At 35.2% G+C, this 20,089-nt stretch overlaps 1 protein-coding gene across 7 annotated transcripts in view; it reads right to left on the minus strand.

Moving 5' to 3' along the window:
* The window catches only part of WDR33 (WD repeat domain 33), a 103,324-nt gene that overhangs the window by 42,492 nt on the left and 40,743 nt on the right, over nt 1-20,089 (minus strand). For all 7 annotated transcript variants that reach the window (XM_082658620.1, XM_082658619.1, XM_082658618.1 and 4 more), the window contains exons 2-7: nt 18,588-18,814; nt 17,288-17,356; nt 16,600-16,704; nt 14,036-14,131; nt 13,697-13,848; nt 11,886-11,983 (exon numbers count right to left, since the gene is read on the minus strand). In XM_082658620.1, the coding sequence (XP_082514746.1) occupies nt 11,886-11,983; nt 13,697-13,848; nt 14,036-14,131; nt 16,600-16,704; nt 17,288-17,356; nt 18,588-18,791 (724 nt within the window). In that variant the 5' untranslated portion in view covers nt 18,792-18,814. The remainder of the gene's footprint in view (nt 1-11,885; nt 11,984-13,696; nt 13,849-14,035; nt 14,132-16,599; nt 16,705-17,287; nt 17,357-18,587; nt 18,815-20,089) is intronic.

The following is a 20,089-nucleotide window of genomic DNA, read 5'->3' on the forward strand; positions in this document are numbered from 1 at the left end:
AACCAAGAATGCCAACTTAAAACAAACAAGTTTCTATAACACAAACAAATCTACTAGACACTAAAATCAGCATTTTGTCAAAAAAAATTTTTTAAAGCTAATCTATTCATAACTATATGTTTAACACAAAAGTTAAAATCTAGAAGTCTTAAAGAACTTGAGGATAATAATTTTTAAAAAGCCCCTCTCTGGCCCAAAGAAAAAATAGAAAACACCTTTTAACTTATCAACTATAAAATCCACTTTAAAAGAAAGAAAGAGGGCTTCCCTGGTGGCGCAGTGGTTGAGAGTCCGCCTGCTGATGCAGGGGACACGGGTTCATGCCCCGGGTCGGGAAGGTCTCACATGCCGCGGAGCGGCTGGGCCCGTGAGCCATGGCCGCTGGGCCTGCGCATCCGGAGCCTGTGCTCCGCAACAGGAGAGGCCACAACAGTGAGAGGCCCGCGTACCACAAAAAAAAAAAAAAAGAAAGAAAGAAAGAAAAAAACTATGAAAAAAAAAAATCACCCATTACTTACCTTCCAGATATAACCGGAAGATTTTCATGTCTAAGGTTGGGGACATGGGTAAATGTATGCTGTTCCCCTAGCGTCTACTGTGTCCTTCCTGGCCACAGAAGATGTAAGTTTGGAGTCTGAGATCCCAAACATGAAAGTCATTGTCTTCAAAGGCACATCATTTCCTAGGAACTTACATTGTGTGGGCATTTTGCGTGAGAGAAAACATTTTTACCACCACTGCCCTCTAACATGTAGCACACAAAGTGCTGCATATATTACAATCTGATTTCCCTTGTTATACAGGCATTACCATTTACTTTTTATGGATCATGAAAACCTGGTTATTCAACAAGTAGAAGGAGCAATGATTTAAACTCATCTTCTGATGCCATCATGCAGTTGAAAACCATGACTTCAATATAGCAATAAAAAATGTTTAAAAGTTTGTTCAAAAAAAAAAAAAAGTTTGTTCAAAGACAATATATATTATACCATGTAATGTCTGTGTAACTTACAGTAGGAAAAGGAAGTTTGTGGTAAATGAGGTAATAAAAGATTTTAGGGAACAACGGGCTAAATATTCATAAGTTACATTTTACAGTAACCTCCTCCGTAAATCTCTTCTAAATTTATTTTTTCAAGAAATGCAAATTTATTGCCTGCTGGATTTTAGCACATTTATTTCAAATGTGATTGTAAAATAATGATGAAGGAAACACCACAATATTGACTACTCTCTCTTTACAGTCTAGACCTTAATAACAGTGCCAAGCCTTGTCCTTTACAATTATCACGGTCCTTGGTGAGCCTCCTCCAGGACTGAAACTCTCCTCTAGCAAACTGAGTCTTTCAAGCACCTATCATCTCACGGGCTTCAATCTCTAAATATCCAATTCCCAAAACAGAGCTGTGTCAGCATCTTATTTCCTCATGGTGGAAGGATAGCAGATTTTCCTTTTTTTTTAAAAAAAAAAAGGTACAAAAGCAATTATACCCCTAAAAAAAAAAGGTACAAAATAAAAAGGAAAAAACTACATTTAAAACACTTAATTCAAAAAGTTAAAGTATTTTATAGTAACATTTAATGATTTTTCTGCTAGAATTTAATAAACCAAACAAAATGTCTAGTGTACTCTTGAATCTTTGTTTTAATAAAGATTTTATTTTTACCCAGAAGACCCTTGGTGATTTACATTTGCATGGCACATTAAAACATTAAATCTGTAAAACTAAAAATGTCCTAAAAAATTAGACTAAGCCACTTGAAAAAGATGTAAATGGAAGTTTCCATAAATCTCTGAAAACTAAATTAAATGATCTGATTTGACCATTACAAAAAATATGTAAAATATTAAAAACACCAAACTTCTGAAGTATTTCAAAACATTGAGGGCCTACAGAAAGAACATTAGAAGCGGGTGGTGTACTATATGACCTCAAGAAAGAAGCAGGATTTATGTTCAGAAATCATCAAACTTACAATGAATGCTCTTTAACTTCTAATACCTCCTGTAATATCATCCTGTTTGCTCTTAGAATCACTTTATCAGTCGGGCCCATGTCTGCTACATCCTATGTAAGGATCTAGATCCCACCCTGTAACAAACTCCACCAAAGACTTCTGGGATAGAATAGGCTACACGCCCAGCCAGTCGGCTGTCAGCTGGCAAGCTGGATGGGATGGGGACAGAGGATGATCAGGAGGCTGAAACAGTTGATACTAGATTTCTATATTTAAGTCCTGTCTATTGTGACAAAAAATATGTGGAATACACTTTCCCCAAAACTTCTAACTTACTGCTTATCACATTCCTCATCAAAGATGACAAACAGAAATGACATTTTACCAGAGCTATCACTAGCTCACCCAACTTTACTATATTGCTAAATGGAGTCTGAAGTTTAAAACTGTGATCAAATTCAGTCAATAGGAAAAAAATACCTGTTCTTTCCTCAGAGAAAAATAAATGCTGTCCCAAGGAATCAGACTAGACACCAATTACCACAATCTGCTGCAGTGTGATAAGCTGTGAAGACTGCTGGATTTCAGTTATTCAGCACTATTTCACCATAGTACTAGGCCAATTTACAAAACATCTGAAGAAATGAAAGAACTAGGGAAATGCTGAAAATGCTGCTTAAGAGACAAGATCATGCCTTGTAAATATATCAGCAAAAGAATCAAGCACAGCATCTTGACCAGTAGGTAATCATTAAATATTCAATTCATCTAACAATTAAAATAGAATCTTTAAATGTTTCCATATGAGATCTTAAGATCTAAACTTCCCTTTACTCTTTGCCCAATTCTAAGCGCTGAATTTTTTACACCTGAAAACATTGGAAAATCATGACAACTCTGTTTAAACAAGTGTTCATATTTATGGACTACCTGTAAATAAAAACTTGTACTACTGTAAAAACTAATGACAATGGATGAAAAATATTTAAATGAGAAAAGTAGAATACACTTCTGAAATAACCATTTTAATCCTTAAATAGGCAGAGACAGGGAAACAGGCTCCGAAATTACCTTTGGAAATGACATAATTGCTGGCATCCACTGAACACTCTTTATGGCACTAGTTAAGTGCTTCTTATGAATTAACCCATTTATTTCTTGCAACTTAGTAGGTTGGTACTATTATTAATCCCCATTATACACATGAGGACACAACCACAGTAATGTGATTTACATGGCTGCTAACAGCTAAAACTGTGAATCACATTCAGATTGTGATTGTAGTAATACACAATACTATCTCTTTATACACTAACTTCTGTTATGTAACAGGAAACTAGTAAAAGAAGCTAATCAGAAAAAATAGTAAAACATTATTTTCAAAAGAGTACAGAAGCAAATCAAGGAAAGGAAATTAAGAAAGCTCCACTAAGGGAAAGTGAGATGATAGAAACCACAAAATGACAAAATAAAGAACAGTAGAAAAAAAGGAAAAATAATTTAATGAAAATATCTTGGAAAGTCTAAACTACCTAATAGAAGGCTTAGGTGGAAAAGAGGCAGGAAGGAATCTTTAGAGTGCTGAAAACACTCTGTATCTTGATCTAAGAGGTGGTTAGATGAGTGTGTAAATATGTAAAAATACATCATACTGTACACTTAAGATTTGTGTACTTTACTGTATATGCATAATATGATCTAAAAGTATAAATATTTTAAAATATTTTTTATAAGATGAGGTGGCTTTGAGGCTCCATTTATTACTTCAAGCAGTAGGATTAATTAAATGATCTTATGTCTCACCAAAAATATTTTTAGAACAGAAGGTGGCAGTATCTCCTCATGGGATAATATCCCATCCACTTAACCCTTTGTAATGAATGTATCCACATGCTTGACTTTCAGGCTTTTGGGTCTGCCTTAAAACATGAAACTACAGTTAACAGACAACCTAATCCACGTTAATTAATTATTATCAAATAGAACCATCCTTCTGAAAAAGGAGTGCGTTCTATAACCTCCGTAACAGTTGGCAAAGCTAAACGTGGCACAACTTCAGCAAAGGAAAGCCTAACAGCTCACAGAATAATAGCCCATTCTCTTTTCAACAAAAAAATTCCATAATTAAATCCAAATATGATGTCCTATTTTCTCCCCATCCCCTTTATTCTAGACATATATACAATAAATCCAATCCTACTTCCATACAAAAGCCTTTAAATATTTGAAAATGACAAAACTTTTCTTCCATCTCTTATCGAAGTTGAATACTAAACTTCCCTTTACTCTTCCTCATGATTTCCAGATCCTTCTCCATTCTAATCATCTCCCGTCAATAATTAAGCCCCATCATTCTGAACATCACTTTTACAAATAGGGGAAGGCATGACACCTCAAGAATTCACACTTATCATCTAACACCCATGATCGTTTTCATATGAACTCTCATAAACCAGTCTAATAAACTCCAGAATTGAGGTTGAAAACCTAAATACAGAACTTTACACTCATCTCTATTTAAAATTTAACATAATACTTTTCTATTAAGTTTAACATCACACTATCTTCTTGAATCCTGATGAGATTCAAGAGGTTCTCTCTAGATGAGAATTTCTGCTTGTAATTTTGAATTACCTGTAAATTTGCAAAGCAAGCCATCTTTAATAAAAAATGTTAAACATGACAGAGGCCAAGTAAAGGATCTTGCAGCACTCTCTGCACACTTGCCTCACAGATAACAAACATCCAATGAAACTTTTTTGGAAATGACCAACCATGCAGCTATAAAGCCATGATCCTCTACCATGACTCACAGATGAATTCAAAAGATTGACTACGGTTTGACTACAATTTCCTTGACCCCCTCCGGTAATTCTAGAAAAACAGGGTTGTTTTAGCATGACCTATTCCAAACCACCGGTTTTCAATGGAAGCAGTAATGTCCCTTAATGAGCATTTTGTAAACTTTTCTTCTCAGAGCCTGTATGCATGTGCACTGGTGCCTTTTTAAAAAAGTTTAATGTGTAGCAGTTATTATCAATGAAGTTCATTTCAGAAGAGTTAAAACTATTTATTAGAAAAAGCAATTAATAGGCTTTACAGGACCAAGACCAGCTACTCTAACCTTTGATGACTCCTAGTATCAAAAATTACTTTTGTTTAATAATATATAAAAAGTTTCCACTGCAGATAAAATATTGAGCTCCCAGGTATGAAGTTTCTTGGACTCACCTTTGTACTTTGGTTCTGCACTCATGTTGATTTCCCTCAGTATTTCCTAATTGTTTTAATGTGGTAGAATACTTATGGTTTCCACCTTTGACAAAACAAACCTGGAAACTGAGTAGGGATTCCCACAAGCTGTCAAAGGGAGATGCCAGGTGCAGAAAATGCTCAAGGTTTAACTCTTGAACAGATAATTTAAAAAGGAGAAAAAAATACATACATAGCCTGAAAACAGCAACAACTTGGCCACTTTTAAAGCCACATACCCTAAACTGGATCTCTACATGATGTCTGCACTTTTGCCCACTCAGAACTATAGACAAAGGGGCATACACTAGTCGGGGGAGGGCTCTAATAAAGCAGCACACTGGGCTATGGAGAAGCTCCACCTACCCCTGCTCAAAGGCACCTTGTGGTGGCTGGGCCTTCCTTGGGGTTCCCTAGAACCAGTGCAATACTTAAAAACATCAAGTTAAAGCAGGTACAGTTCACTGGGCTAATGCAAGTAACACGATATTCTAAAATCATGCTAAGAAGGTAAACTTCTCTCAAAGAGAACTATATTAAATTATATTCAGCGGAAAAAAACATCAAGAGGCCTCAGCAGATTGATTTTGAGACATAATAGTGTGTTCTGGACAAATTAAGACTATTTTATGACAATCTGTAAAAAAGGATAAATGACCAAGAAACTACCATTTCTTCCTTTAAATAGAAATTCTTCTAGTCTCTTTATAACTAAAGAGATCACAGCATGGCAGGTGCTTCTTAGAAATTCCTGAGATATGATTTAAATCAAATTTTAAGATGGTTTTCAAATATATAATAAAAAAGTGAGTAAAGGGAAAAAATGACTATAAAAAAACAATATTTGTTTTGGTACTTAATGTCCCTCACTGGCAAATAACTTATTTGTGGTGATACCATATTTTAATCATATACTTTTATTAAGGATCTACCCAGTAGAAATGAAGAAGCCAGAAGGGTATTATATATTTATCTACTTTTATCAGCTCTTTCCAAAGCTCTGAAATTTAACTTTAAAAACTATCAAAAACTTGATTAGCTGAGAAGCTCTATAAGAGGGTAACTAATTCCTCAGCAAATAGAAATTTAAGCCTCACTCAAAATAAACTGAAGCAATTACAGAATATTTACTAAATGCAAAGATGAAAACTGACTGCCTAGATTACGAGTCACAGTGATTTGTTGCTGTCAAAAAACTGGAATCTTTATACACAAAAGAATGTCTGGAAATAACTTGACTCTTAATTATAACAGTGGATAAGACAGTAACAGTGTGTAGCACTGGCATCCCAAGAAAGCTAAGATCTATTTTCAACAAGTTTTTGCCACATTTGTGCAATATCTTAAGTGTAGAGTTAGAAAGGACAAAACCCGGCATAAAAATCTAAAACAATTCCTGTAAAACTGTGGATGGACTATATAAAATGACTATTTCAGGACACTACTACACTAATTTCTTCAAATAATTTGCTTTAGAAGTAAATATTAAGTCTTCTTCCCTCTCATGATATACCCAGATAGTTATTTATCAATACATAGGAGAACCTACCATGATCCAGTCTGTTCAGCAGAGCAGAGGAAAAAGAGCCTTATATAAACGCTTCCTCAAAATAAGGGATCACAGATAAGAGAAAACAGGTGTCAATCAATATATATATGGGCCCACATGATTGTTTGGATGATTATATAAGATGTGCCTGAAGTACTTTTAATATTAGAACATGCTATGTTAGTGGAAGGAGTTATTCTGCTATAGGCTATTTATTTTAAAGGAAGCTGGGTGTTTTTCGTCTTGGAGAGAACAGAAAGGATTTTGTGGAATGTTCTGTACAAATACATTAGGTCCATTCATCATAAACTTCATGGTTTGCCAATTTTACTTTAAATAAGTAAAATTATTTCCAATGAAAAGCATCAGAGGGGACTTCCCTGGTGGTCCAGTGGCCCGCACTTCCACTGCAGGGGGCATGGATTCGATCCCTGGTAGGGGAACTAAGATCCCACATGCCGCAGAGCACGGCCAAAAAAACAAAAAGAAAAAAAAAAAAACCAGAGATTTTTTTGAACACTCAGACTTTGTAAACATGTCTTTACACAGTTCAAAAACACACTTTTTGAACCAAAAGATCTTTGCAGAGGAGTTTATCTCATTAAGAACCACAGCCAAATACAATCAGGCACGGATAAGCAGAGATTTAGTAAAAATACTAATAGTATTCTTTTCGATAAGCTGTGTGTACTCAGGTTCATTTCCTCTCCATGAGTGCTATATTTTAAAACTGAAAACAGATCTTACCTCCTGAGTAAGTCTCAGTACAACTCCTTATGTCCATGTTCTATTTATATAACCTAGCTTATAACTCATCTGCAGTTTGAACTATTCGTTGTGGTTTAATTTTTTTGGTTGTTAAATATACATTGAAAACCTATAGCCTATATGGACAGCTTTAAAGAAGAATGGTAAAATAAACTTGAGTACCTAAATTCTCTCTACCCACACTTCTCTCCTTTCCCCCAAAAAATCTCGACAATTCTGTCATCACAGCTCAGGAAGACATTATTACATCCATGCTGATGATATTTTTAAAACATAAAAGAGGCAGTTTAACATAATGAATAAGAGCATGAACTCTGGAGTGAAATAACACGGGTTCAAATCTGAGCCTCAAAAAAAAAAAAAAAAATCTGAGCCTCCCCTCTTACAAGTTATATTACCTCGGGGAGGTTTACTTAACTTTCTTGTACCTTGGTTACTGATTTGTAAAATGTGGAATAAACAGTATTTATCTCATAGGGTTACTGGTAAGATGAAGTACTGGTTACTGGTAAGATTAAATGAAGTACTTAAAATATGCCTGATACATAGTAAGTGTAATGTGTCAGCTACTGCTGTTAAAATCAAGAAGGTAAAACAAAATTAAAGCATGCTAAAGCTGGTAAACTGGATTCTTTTTAAGTTATATATAATATACATGTTATATATCATATAATATATAATTATGCTTCTCATTAAAATTTACTCCGTATTCTTACTGATTCTACATTTTCAATCTTTCACATTTTCATTTTAGTCACAAGTGATTTGCTTCTAACTTTACACTGATAAAACTACATTTTTTTTTTTAAACTACACTTCTAATACTCTCATGACTCTTCTCCCCTAATATCCAACAATATTGTTTGTGACAGTATCTTACCTTTCCTACTAAACTTTAAGAAGCAAGAGGGTAGGAGGTCATCATACCTTATTTTCTTTTAAATTTCTTCTACCTATGATAGCATGCATATAATATATGCTAATTAAATAAATGGATTTTAATGCCTCTATTTCTCTTAGAGTCAAGTGCGTAAACACCTAGAGGCTCATTTAGACTCATGTATTCCTGGTGCTTAAATGTTATTTTAATCACAGTCCATAATTTGAGTGCTGCAATTCATAATAGAAAAGGATAAATGTGTATAAATTATGCTGATATGCATATGCTTTGGAAACGGGTGGACATATACATGGTATTTCTCAATGTTGCAGTGTATTCAATTTCACAAGTGTTTCCTCTTCCCATCTATGGACCAAACATTACAACTTCAAAGTAGCAAATCTGGCAATAGATCGATGCTCATTTTTTGTTAAAAATACTGATTATTTTCTCTTGTGCAACTTCTTCTTTTTCCAAGAAGCATAAGAATAATCTCAGTAATGACACTAAAAAGCAACTGTAAATTCTGCACTCACAGGGATCCTGTAAGCTTATAGCTGAAAGACTGCATTAAGAAGACATGAGAGCTGTCTTCAAATACTTAAAGGGCTGCTATGTAGAAGAGTACAGACTTGATTTTTTGTGTTCCAGAAGGCAGGACAAGTTATAAGAAAGTGGGTTTCTGATATAAAGAAAGAACTTTCTGAAAATCAGAGCTACCTAAAATTGAAAAAGAGATTCATGTGCGGTAGTGAATACTGTATCACTAAAAATGTTTTGTGAGTAGAAAACTGGTTTTGGGGAATGATGTAGAAAAGTATTAAAGAGTTGGACTACGTGATCACAAACATCCTCTTCAATCAAAATGTTCTTGGATTTTCTTAACTTAATCCCAAGTGATGGTCTGATGCACAACACTAATATGCCTTAGGAATATACCTACCTGCCTGGCGTCACACAGCCTATGTAGGCTACATGAACATCACCCCCTTTCTATAGGGCAACTGACATTTTAGAGGCCACCCTATTTGCTTAACTCTGTGATCCACCTTTCTCTCTACGAACAGAACTAAATTAAGTTCACTTCAAATTTTATTTGAAGAATTTCACATCACCCCTTGAGAAAAGTGGAGTTCCATCATCCCCTGATCACCAAGTGAAGAACAGAAAAATTATAACAACATTGGTTTCACTATTTTATAATCATCTCTAAAGTTCAGAAAATTTAGAAAAATGAAGAATGATAGAAAATGGATAATTGGAAAAACCCGTCTACTACACCAGATCCACTATCAGAACTACTACTTGGGTGGTATAATTAACTTGGCTTATATATTTATACTTCTCATATACTCATTGAGGTACAAAGAAAAAAATCATGACCATAAAGCAAGTAGAATACTGTTTAAAGGAAGTAAAAAACATGAATAAGCTAGAATACAAATCCTAAAAGTACATGCAAGTTCATTATACTCTTGTGCATGTTTGAAATTTTCATAGTGAAAACTTAAAAAGAACATCCACATAAAAAATAAAATTCAACTCTCAGTATAGACATGATATTGGTGTATTTTTAAGCTACGAGAAGAACAGGTAATGACCCAGCATCCACATTATCCAAATCCACCTGGACTCAAATCTGAAAATATTTAACTGCTGACTAATAACTCATGTACACTACATTTCAGAAGAAAAGTTCCTAAGCACTATTTAGAAACAGTTTCATTACCAAAACTGAATAACACTTCATTGGAATTTGGGATCGAAAATGCTATCTTATAGTAGCTTTTCTTCTTCTTCTTTATTTAATCCAAGATGCAGAGTGGTTTTGTATCAGACTTTACAGTTATTATAGTCCTAGGTCACTGTAAAATTAATGGTTTTGATCCTTTAGAATTACTTTCAATAAATAAAATTATTTGGTTTCTTCTATATTTCTTAGGATTTTCAAAGGCTAGAAAAAGTTGTTTCCCTTATCACTGTTTAGCAGCTAAGACTTCTACTAATAGTGAGGAAAGATGCAACATTAGTGTAGCATCAGGCCAGTTGTCAAGTGACAGGATGCTAGTCCTGGCTCTGAACTTCTTTTACCTTGAACATGTCACTTAAGCCTTCTGGGTCATGATGCTCATCCATACAATAACTCAGATTAGATGATTTCAAAGGCTCCACCTAGTTCTGAAGCTGTACAATATTATGACCTCATTGTCAGGACACCCCTTCACTATGACAGATGAAGGTGCTATATCCTTATGCGAGCTATCACAATACGTTACTGTGGGTAAAACCCACACAAAATGTGCAAAGCCAGGAATGTTTAAAAATTGTGATTAAAAAAAATAACACTGGCTTGAAATATGGGTTAAATATCAAGAATACTTAGCTTCTTGTCTAGAAAGCATCGACACTATATGCTGTAAATAAAGCTCTGAAAAAGGTATAAAAAACTTGTAAGTCAACCAAGGTAACTAACTCTGCCAACTCTTGAACAAAAAGGGCAATCTCTGAATAGTAATTGCTTGACACCCAATGTCTGTGGCACCCATTCTCCCACCCTGCATTTATGTGTCAGAGGAAGATGTTACTTTTATGGCATATTGGAATGAAGAGTATGCAACAGAATGTACGCCTTGTTAAATCAGCATAGGTTCAAATTAAGCACCTGAGAAAACTACCTTCCCAATTAATAATAAACTAATGAGATTTAGTTAAAAGCGTAAATGTTTTTTGTTTCAATGTTTGTATTGAATATATAAAACACACAGTTAATTTCCTTAACTTACTTTAACAGCACTGAATTCACATAAATGGTGTTGATGTACTGTGAGTATTTCAACAGCCCCACCTTAGGAAGTCTAAAACTAAGTTAATCCAAGTGAAAATACGGATTTCTTTTCTAGGATAGAGTAATTTATAGATGTTAGTTTATAATTATGAAATCAATAAAAGTAAATAAAAATCCCTCCAAAGCTTAGTAACAAGTGGGCCATGTAGCACAAATGTGGTATACTGAAAAACCACCTCTTTTCAGAAATACCAATACTGAGAAGTGTAGCTAGTGAGACCTTGGTTAATGCATATTGTAAAAGGCCTGCCAGGAGAATGTGAGTTATATAAATAAAATTATCGTGTCAGTATGGTGGTGAAAGCTATCCTGGGTACAAAGCAGGAAAAGGAATATAGCCCTAACGGATGCATACAGATAAGTAAGTAATTGGGAGGAGAGGGGAGAAGAAGGGGAACATGTGTATTTAATTTATAGCTCAAAGAATTCAAAGATAATATTAGTAGTAAAAATCTACAAAAATGACTGTGAACCAGAGAGTTCAGTTTTCTTTAAAGAGCCTGACTGAGAGGGTGTGTATGTAAAACAACTGAATGAAGATGTAAGCTGGTATTGTGGTATTGTGATGATTTAAACCACAAATGCCTTCCCTATTTAAATATTCCAATCAGTACTGTTAGTACACGTACCTCGGAGAATTCTTTCCTCATGGCAACGAAGAAAGTCCCAGATTCTAACAGTGCCGTCATCAGAGCATGTAGCAAATTTATTATCCGTGGGTGAGAAACTGTTACATGAAGACACACAGCAGGGGAAAGAAGTCAGCATTTAACAGATTATCTGTGCTTCTCAGACAGGGAAAAATAAAAACACTGTGCTGCGTTATAAACAGGAGAGGGAAGTATCCACAGTGAAGAAGCCCTTAAAGAGAATGTTGTCAGCTAACAAATGTATCTCATCAAAAGAAGAATTCAACAGAGTAGCTGCTTCTTAGTTTTCAATCAGCAATATTCAGAGAACTTTATGAGTGTATTATTAGTACTAATGTTACCCACACTCTCCAGTATAGTATTTCCTATGGTACCAACAGAAAACATGGAGCGGATTTAAGTGGAGAAACGAAACAAATTCTATCTTTGCAATATTCCTGTAAAGTCTTTTAAATCACATAGGAATACTGCTCAAAAAATTAGCATCAGCTTCTGCTCCAAACTTCATAAAAGTTTCAGACAGGCTGTTTAAAGACTGGTTACGTGCTCGCTTCGGCAGCACATATACTAAAGACTGGTTGCTACACATCCCTACATATGATGTTTCTGATTTATGTAAAAGGTCTGTGGAAAACGTTCACACCTTCTTCCAGGCAAGCTATCCCATGAATGTTGCACTTTTTGAAGAAAACTAACATGGGGACCTTCTAACTGTTTAAAGCCAAAGAATATGCTTGCAAAGGAGGAATCCATTTTTTCCTCCCTGTAAAAGACCATCAAGTTTCTCATCTAAGAACTCCCCTGAACTTCTGAACCCTTTGCCTAAGAAAGGACCAACTGCGAAAATTCAATGTATGGTCAGGACAATAAGGCAAAGTCTTTGCAGAAGCGTGTTTATCCAATAACTTTTGTTAAGATTCTGAAAGTAGAAACAAGTGACTGCAGTGGATGATGTTTCTATAAAGATGTCAACCTCCTCCCACACGTGGGTGGCACAACGGTCAAGAATGCTGCTTAGCTTTCTTTATTCTTGAGGCTGCAGCAATTCTTCAGGCTTGTTTTTTGAAACTTTTTTTTTCCATTTCTACTATACATATCTCACTGATATGTAAAAATATACAACTCACTGAAAATATTTTAAACTCCCACTTATGATACATTTGCATTACTGATGTTATCAACAGTGAATCAGAAGGAAAGTCTTCTTGACATTGGTCTGCTTACAGTTTCAAAGCTTGAAAGAACCCACTCATTAATCCATTAATGTTTGCCACATCCAGAGTTACTTGTGAGAGTTTTTAGTCCTATACTTTCCTTTTGAAGTCGTGGCATAACCAAGCCAACCAGGGTCTTCACTTAAGCCTTTTTTATCTTGTATTTTGTGTGAACTCTGAAGGTGTTTTCTGTAGGCTTTAGAGTTTATTCAGTTGTATAATTAAAGACTGAATTCTTTATTTGGAATGAAATATTCTTGTCTTACATAGTAGGTAATAAAAATGAATAACGTATACACATTATTAACCATAAACGAAAAGAGAAAACCAGTGCAAAATGCGGCAGACAATACATCTCTAACATATTGCAAAGGCTGATACCGGGACAACACTACTTCAGAAAAGTGCCAGCAAAATGGTGAATGTGTGAAAACAAAGAAAAATATTGTGTTTATAGGGTGCAGAAAGTTTCCCAGAATCTGACAGAGCCCATGCATCTCTGCACCCAGAATACACTTAGAGAATAATTTAACCATGACAATAGGGACTACAGAAAATGGTATATTGTGTATAAACCTGGCCTCTCTAATCGCCTCCTTATGTGCCTGGAACATCTTGACGTTGTTCATGTTCGACTGCCAATATTTCACATATCCTCCGTGGTCCGCTGTCAACATCCACATGTCATTATGTGACCAAGTCATGGCTCTTACTGGGCTATCGTGAGCCTGTGAAAACACAAAACATTTGTAAACATTATATAAAAGAATATATGATGGAAGCCTTTACAGGAGCATATATTAACTCATAACAATAAGCTGTCCAATTGTAAGTTTAAAATGCCAAGAAAGTAACTATATATCAAGTTCTTTACAGTAACAAAGGATGATGCTACCATCTGATGATTACTGTTACCTGTAATATTGTTTCAAAATTGAAAGTGAGTCCATTCCACAAGGTGAACTCTCCACTAGAGGCTCCAGTGACTAACCGTCTTCCTTCTGGAGTCCACTGGGGAAAAAAAAAAGACATTATACAAGGTCACGAATCCTCAACCTTAATTTTTAGAACACTTAGAAAGTCTTTATTTATAAAATATCCAATAATTGACATTAAGTGGACGATACTGACTTTCACTTAAGACTATAGCTCAGATTTATAAGCAAGTACTTTGTCAGAAAAGAACTTGTATTAACACAGTGCAAGGAAAGCTCTAGCACTTTAGCTCATTAATTAAAATTAATAAGTGCTTTTTTTTTTTTTGCGGTATGTGGGCCTCTCACTGTTGTGGCCTCTCCCGTTGCAGAGCACAGGCTCCTGACGCGCAGGCTCAGAGGCCGTGGCTCACGGGCCCAGCCACTCCGCGGCATGTGGGATCTTCCCAGACCGGGGCACGAACCCGTGTCCCCTGCATCGGCAGGCGGACTCTCAACCACTGCGCCACCAGGGAAGCCCCAATAAGTGCATTTTAAATACCTGTTAAGTTACACACACCTAGGCACTCTAAAGAGCATTTCAAAACAAAATACGCAAAGACTTAATTTTTCTAGAATACATGGCAGACCAACATAAATAAGATGGTCAGTCACCAGAAAAATTCAAAGACTAAATGTATAAAGGATATGGTTTATTACAGCTGCTAGTGAACCAATTCAGGCAAAAATGTTACCAGTGTCTTGTGAAAAAACAGTATTACATACCAATTTAAGGACATCAAGGCTATCAAACTTTTCCTGGAAACTAAACGTACAATATATACTATATACATGTATATATATTTTTTTAAGTTCTTCGTTCACAGTATTAGGCAGTGACAGGTCTTATGCTAATCTAGTCTCCAAAAAAATGTAATACAACAGAGGCATGACTAACAGTACCCCAATATTTCAATGTCACAATTTGCACACTGAAGGGAATCTGTGGTATATGCTTATCAACTCAAAATGCAACATATTTTTTCTTACTTTTATTTTCAAGTTTCTATGATAGATTACACGTTCATTTTCCTTAGATGTAAATACATGAAATATCAATATAAGAATCCTATTAGTAAAAAGTGTGACACAGAGTTGAAAACTACAAGTGTGTTTATAGGATGAGATACACGAAATGAAGTCTGTTTGGTAAATTTCACAGATATATATGACAAGCCAGCCTTTTACTGTTTACCTGCAGATCATGATTTTGATTTTTATTAATAAAATCCTCCTACTTTCCTAGTTTCTGTTATCTGCTATGGATCCCAACCCAGTAGACACTACAAGCAATCAAACTGCTGACACAGGACCCACAGTCTTTATGTCTTTAATATCTTGTAATTTGGACTTGCCTCTACTACGTGCAAATTTCTTAAGACCTTATAGCTTGATTCCCAAATGAGAAATTTACCCATCTAATAAGATACAGGACACAGAATGCTTAGATTTTATTCATTCCAAAAAGGTTTTGTGTTATGCTAACAAGATATTAAAATTAGCTGCCATCGTACTCCTTTTCCCAAATTCCCTGGCAAGCAAAATTACACTACATACTGGTTGGCTCTCCTAATACAAAAGCCATTCAAATAATATTTCTTTACTAATGGTTTCTACTCTAATAGGCCTCTGAAGCAAACAGGAGGCCTAAGACTGACTACCACATTTGTATGGAACTCAAGCCAGAGTCTCTTCCAGCCCCTCTCAGTTCTCCCGGCTGTCTATCACAACAACTCCCTAATAAGAAGACCTGCTTATTTTGCTCATTTGCCACAATGTTTGCCATGACTGTTTTTTCTCTGTCCCATTATTTTTTTCAATTCTTATTTGCTCCACTTTGACTATTAACTTTCCTACATTTCTGGACTTGATATACTGCTAACCAGCAAGTGCATTCTTACTAGCAGACCACAAAAAAATGATTATACCATTATCTATGGAAATATTAACAGGATGCCTGGGAGACAGAGATGGGAAGACTTTTTTATTGCAAACCCCTTCAAATTTTAATAATTTGAACCATGTTAATATATTATTTATTTTTAAATTATATTTTAAAAATTCTAGTGAAAATGTATAGAGTACCTACAATGTACCTTCATGGAGCTGACAATTATGGTCTACCATTGGTCTTCAGCTCTTCTTAGGTGTTTTCCTTCCTAGTAACCCTAAGAGTTTTCATTCGCCTTGAGATGCTGCTCTCTAAACAGTAACAAAACAATCCTATTCAAGAGCAAGTCAGACACCTGCTGCAATATATATATATCCATGGCCAGCTCAGAGAGAATTCTATGGAAATTGCAACATGAAGAAAAGCAATCCAAAAGTACTACCTTACTAAATGTGGATATAGTGGATAAATGATTGGATATTTCAAAATAAAAATACAAGCAATACACTGATTTTTATCCCAGATATACATTTAAAATAATGTTTAATTTTCTTTGCAAATATATTTGCAGGCTAACTCAGAGTTAATTTATCCAAAAAATATCAAATACTTACCCTAACAACAAATACTGGACACTTTACTTTATTTGTTGATGTTCGAACAAACTTTGTTGTTACTGCATTCATAGGATTATTCAACATCCCAATAGGTGGAACCAGCTACAAAAAAAAAAAAAATGGGGTTTAAAGATCACAAACAGGGCATAAACCAGGGACATGACAAGGTAATTACTTCAACATTTAAAGACAAATTCAGGACCATATAGGACTTTCAAAACACTATTATAATAGATTACAATTAGTCTATAGTAATTAAATGAAGAAAAAGGAGATACAGGAAAGTTAAATGCCCATAATTACTAAATAAACAATAAAATCAAGTGCCAGATTTCCCCCAATTACTTCTCAAAGTCAACACAATTAAACACATTCATAACAAGTCAAGTTTAAAATTAACTTTCTTGTTACAGAGACTCTGAGGCAGTGCAATCTTTTGCTGGACACTGCTTTAAACCCCAAATCAAAAGTTCATCCGTTACCAGATTAAAAGGAAAATTTAAATTGAGATTTAAAAAAAAAAACCATGGTTTACACAGATATGTTATATTATCCCTTTAGGAATGTTTTGTTTTAATTATAAAAATGTAAAAAGAAAAGTCCATGTTTGAATTAGAGATCCCATAGTTCAAATGTCCAAGCAAAGAGGTTTCTATTAAGCTAGCATGACATATCTTATACTTACATCATTATAATAACCTGCATCAGGCTGAATTGCCCGCATATCTCTCTGGTCTCTTTGCCATATTCTATTCTGTTAAAAATAAATTAATCAATCAATCAATATATTGTCTAATTATACTCAATCTGAAACATAAGTAAATATTTACAAAATGCAAGCTGTCGTTAAATGGGGAAAAAAGACTAAAACTTTTTCATTATGTTCTAAAACAGATAATAGTGGGTATCTTAAGAGATTTCCCCTCTTATCACACTGACACTGCTTAGAATTTCCCTCCTTTCTTTACTCATATTATGCCCAACCAATCATCCAAGATGCTGCTGACCCCAACACATTCTCACTGACCATACCTTAGCAAAAGGAAAAAGGTCAAGGCGTCGACAGACGTTCCCAATTCCTTCAAAATCCTCAGCACAAAACAATTCCTCTTATCTTGGTGTTGGTTTTCTTAATTCCTCCCAAACTTTCCTAGGCTAGTTTTCCAACTGAAACACCTGAAAAAGCCTAAATCTGTCTTTACCTCTGAATGAATATTTTTGCTATGTGCCTGCAACATACTAATTATGCCCAATATGCATACAGGTCTTTTAACAACTTGTCTCAGGTAATGAAAAGCAGACAAATTTTCTTCACAGGAGGCAGAGCAGACCAAAACCTGATTAACGTGGAGTTAGCAATGAAAAAAGCAAATCACAGAGGCTTAAGACAAGAAACGTTAAGACAAGTAAATAAAGAAGTCAAAGGGGAGATAAGCCAAGCTGACACAGGTTTAGGCAGACCCCTACTCTGCCTTTATTTGCCATGTCAGAGTTGGTTTCACCCTGTAAGACTGTAGTAGGTGCTCAACCCTCCAAGTAAATAGAGCCCTTTTCCCTGAGGGGTTTGGAGAGTCGTGTTCTGATGCCAGTGTCTTGGACATGCAAGTCACTATTCTGAACACATGTTCTAATACAAATATTCTTATGTTGGTAGTCTCTTAACATTTCATATACACTGTGGGTTTAACAAGTGTTTAAAAGTTGGCCTAGTTGGACAAAAGTACCCTCTTCTGAAATACAGTGTGAACCTTTAGAACAAAACCTATTTTTAAGTTGGAGTCTAATAATTTTTGAGATTATTCATGCATGCAAAGAGTAAAAAAAAAAGTACTCTTTTTTTATTGAGGTGATTGGCCTCATTTGAAATTCTACTTCATCCTACTAATTCAAAAAACACAGGTATACTTATTACCCTGCATTATAAAAACTTTCTTCTTTTTAAGAAACCAAAGTTTGGTCATCTGAAGTACATTAACTATACTTACCTCCAAATACTTAATTACAGATGGATTATAGTCTATGGTTTTTCGGTTTACTGCTTTTCTCATTCGTTTTCCATCAAAGGTAAGCTGTTGCATTGCTTGCTGCTGTGCAAAATCAGGTCGCTTATAAAATAGCTGTCGAGGTGCCTGGTGTTGGAACCTTGGCATATGGAAAAAACGAGGAGGAGAACCAATTTCTGTAGCCATGGTGATGTTTTCCTTCTAGGACACTAGGGTAAGGAAAAAGTACTGTCACTACAAATATATCAGCACTATAACACTGCCTGAAAATATTTTTAAATGAACATTTTTTTACACTTCTCTTCCTTTTCCTAATATGCACCATTTTTAGCTTTTAGTCAACCTATTTCCAAAATGAACTATTAAATTTAATGGCAGAGACCAGTTACACATTTGAAAAAGGTCAATTCACAGAATAAATGCGAATAAGTATTTGCTGTAAAATTTAGCCTGATGGAAGGAAAAATCACTGTTTATAACAGCTTGGGCAACTGTGTTGTGCACGTGTGGGGTGGGTAAATTGTGGAGGGTAAGGAAGGTAAAATCACTGAGAACTGTTCACATTTTTAAAATGAAGTTTTCATTAGATGTTTGATAGTAAAACACATCATTTTAAGTTTATCGTAAGACCCCCATTTTATACAAGTCACTAAAAAATTTTAAAACCTGACATTTTGTCCTTTTAAATTTCCTAGGACTAGTGTAAAAAGTGGAATAAACTATCTTACTTCATATGAATGCTAAAAGTATGTATATCTAATTTCAGGCTCAAAGTAACTACCACAGAAACTTATTTCTCAATATGTGGATTTACATATTTATAAGGCAGTATTAAGCTAACATCTGAAGAAAAAAATGTTAAGAGCTTACAGTTTTTCAACTTTAGTGTTCTCCAATTAAACTTACATTCCAATAATACAAATATGCATGATTTAAAACCACATTTTCAAGCATATTTTAAAAATCAGACCATGAAAAAAAAAATCAGACCATGAAAAAACACATAAAAGGGTGTTATAACCATTTTGGTAATTTTGTTTAAAAATGAGGAATGATTAGACTCTCCATTATTTTTCTATATTCTTACATTTGCCTTTCTTCATTCAAGACACTAAATAGGGCTTCCCTGGTGGCACAGTGGTTGAGAGTCCGCCTGCCGATGCAGGGAACACGAGTTCGTGCCCCGGTCCGGGAAGATCCCACGTGCCGCGGAGCAGCTAGGCCCGTGAGCCATGGCTGCGGAGCCTGTGTGTCTGGAGCCTGTGCTCCGCAACGGGAGAGGCCCCAACAGTGAGAGGTCCGCGTATCGCAAAAAAAAAAAAAAGAGACACTAAATAAAGGACCTGAAAATAAATCTGTGATTTCCTCTGGATGAAAATAGTCTTAGTGCTAGCTAATTCACCCTTGTCCCTTTAGTATCTCCTGAAACCACTGAATAATGATAACAGAAAGGAAATGGGGCAGGAGGAGGGGTAGGGGTGGGG

This window comes from Grampus griseus (genome assembly GCF_964374135.1).
Source record: "Grampus griseus genome assembly, chromosome: 7".
Classification (NCBI taxonomy): domain Eukaryota; kingdom Metazoa; phylum Chordata; class Mammalia; order Artiodactyla; family Delphinidae; genus Grampus; species Grampus griseus.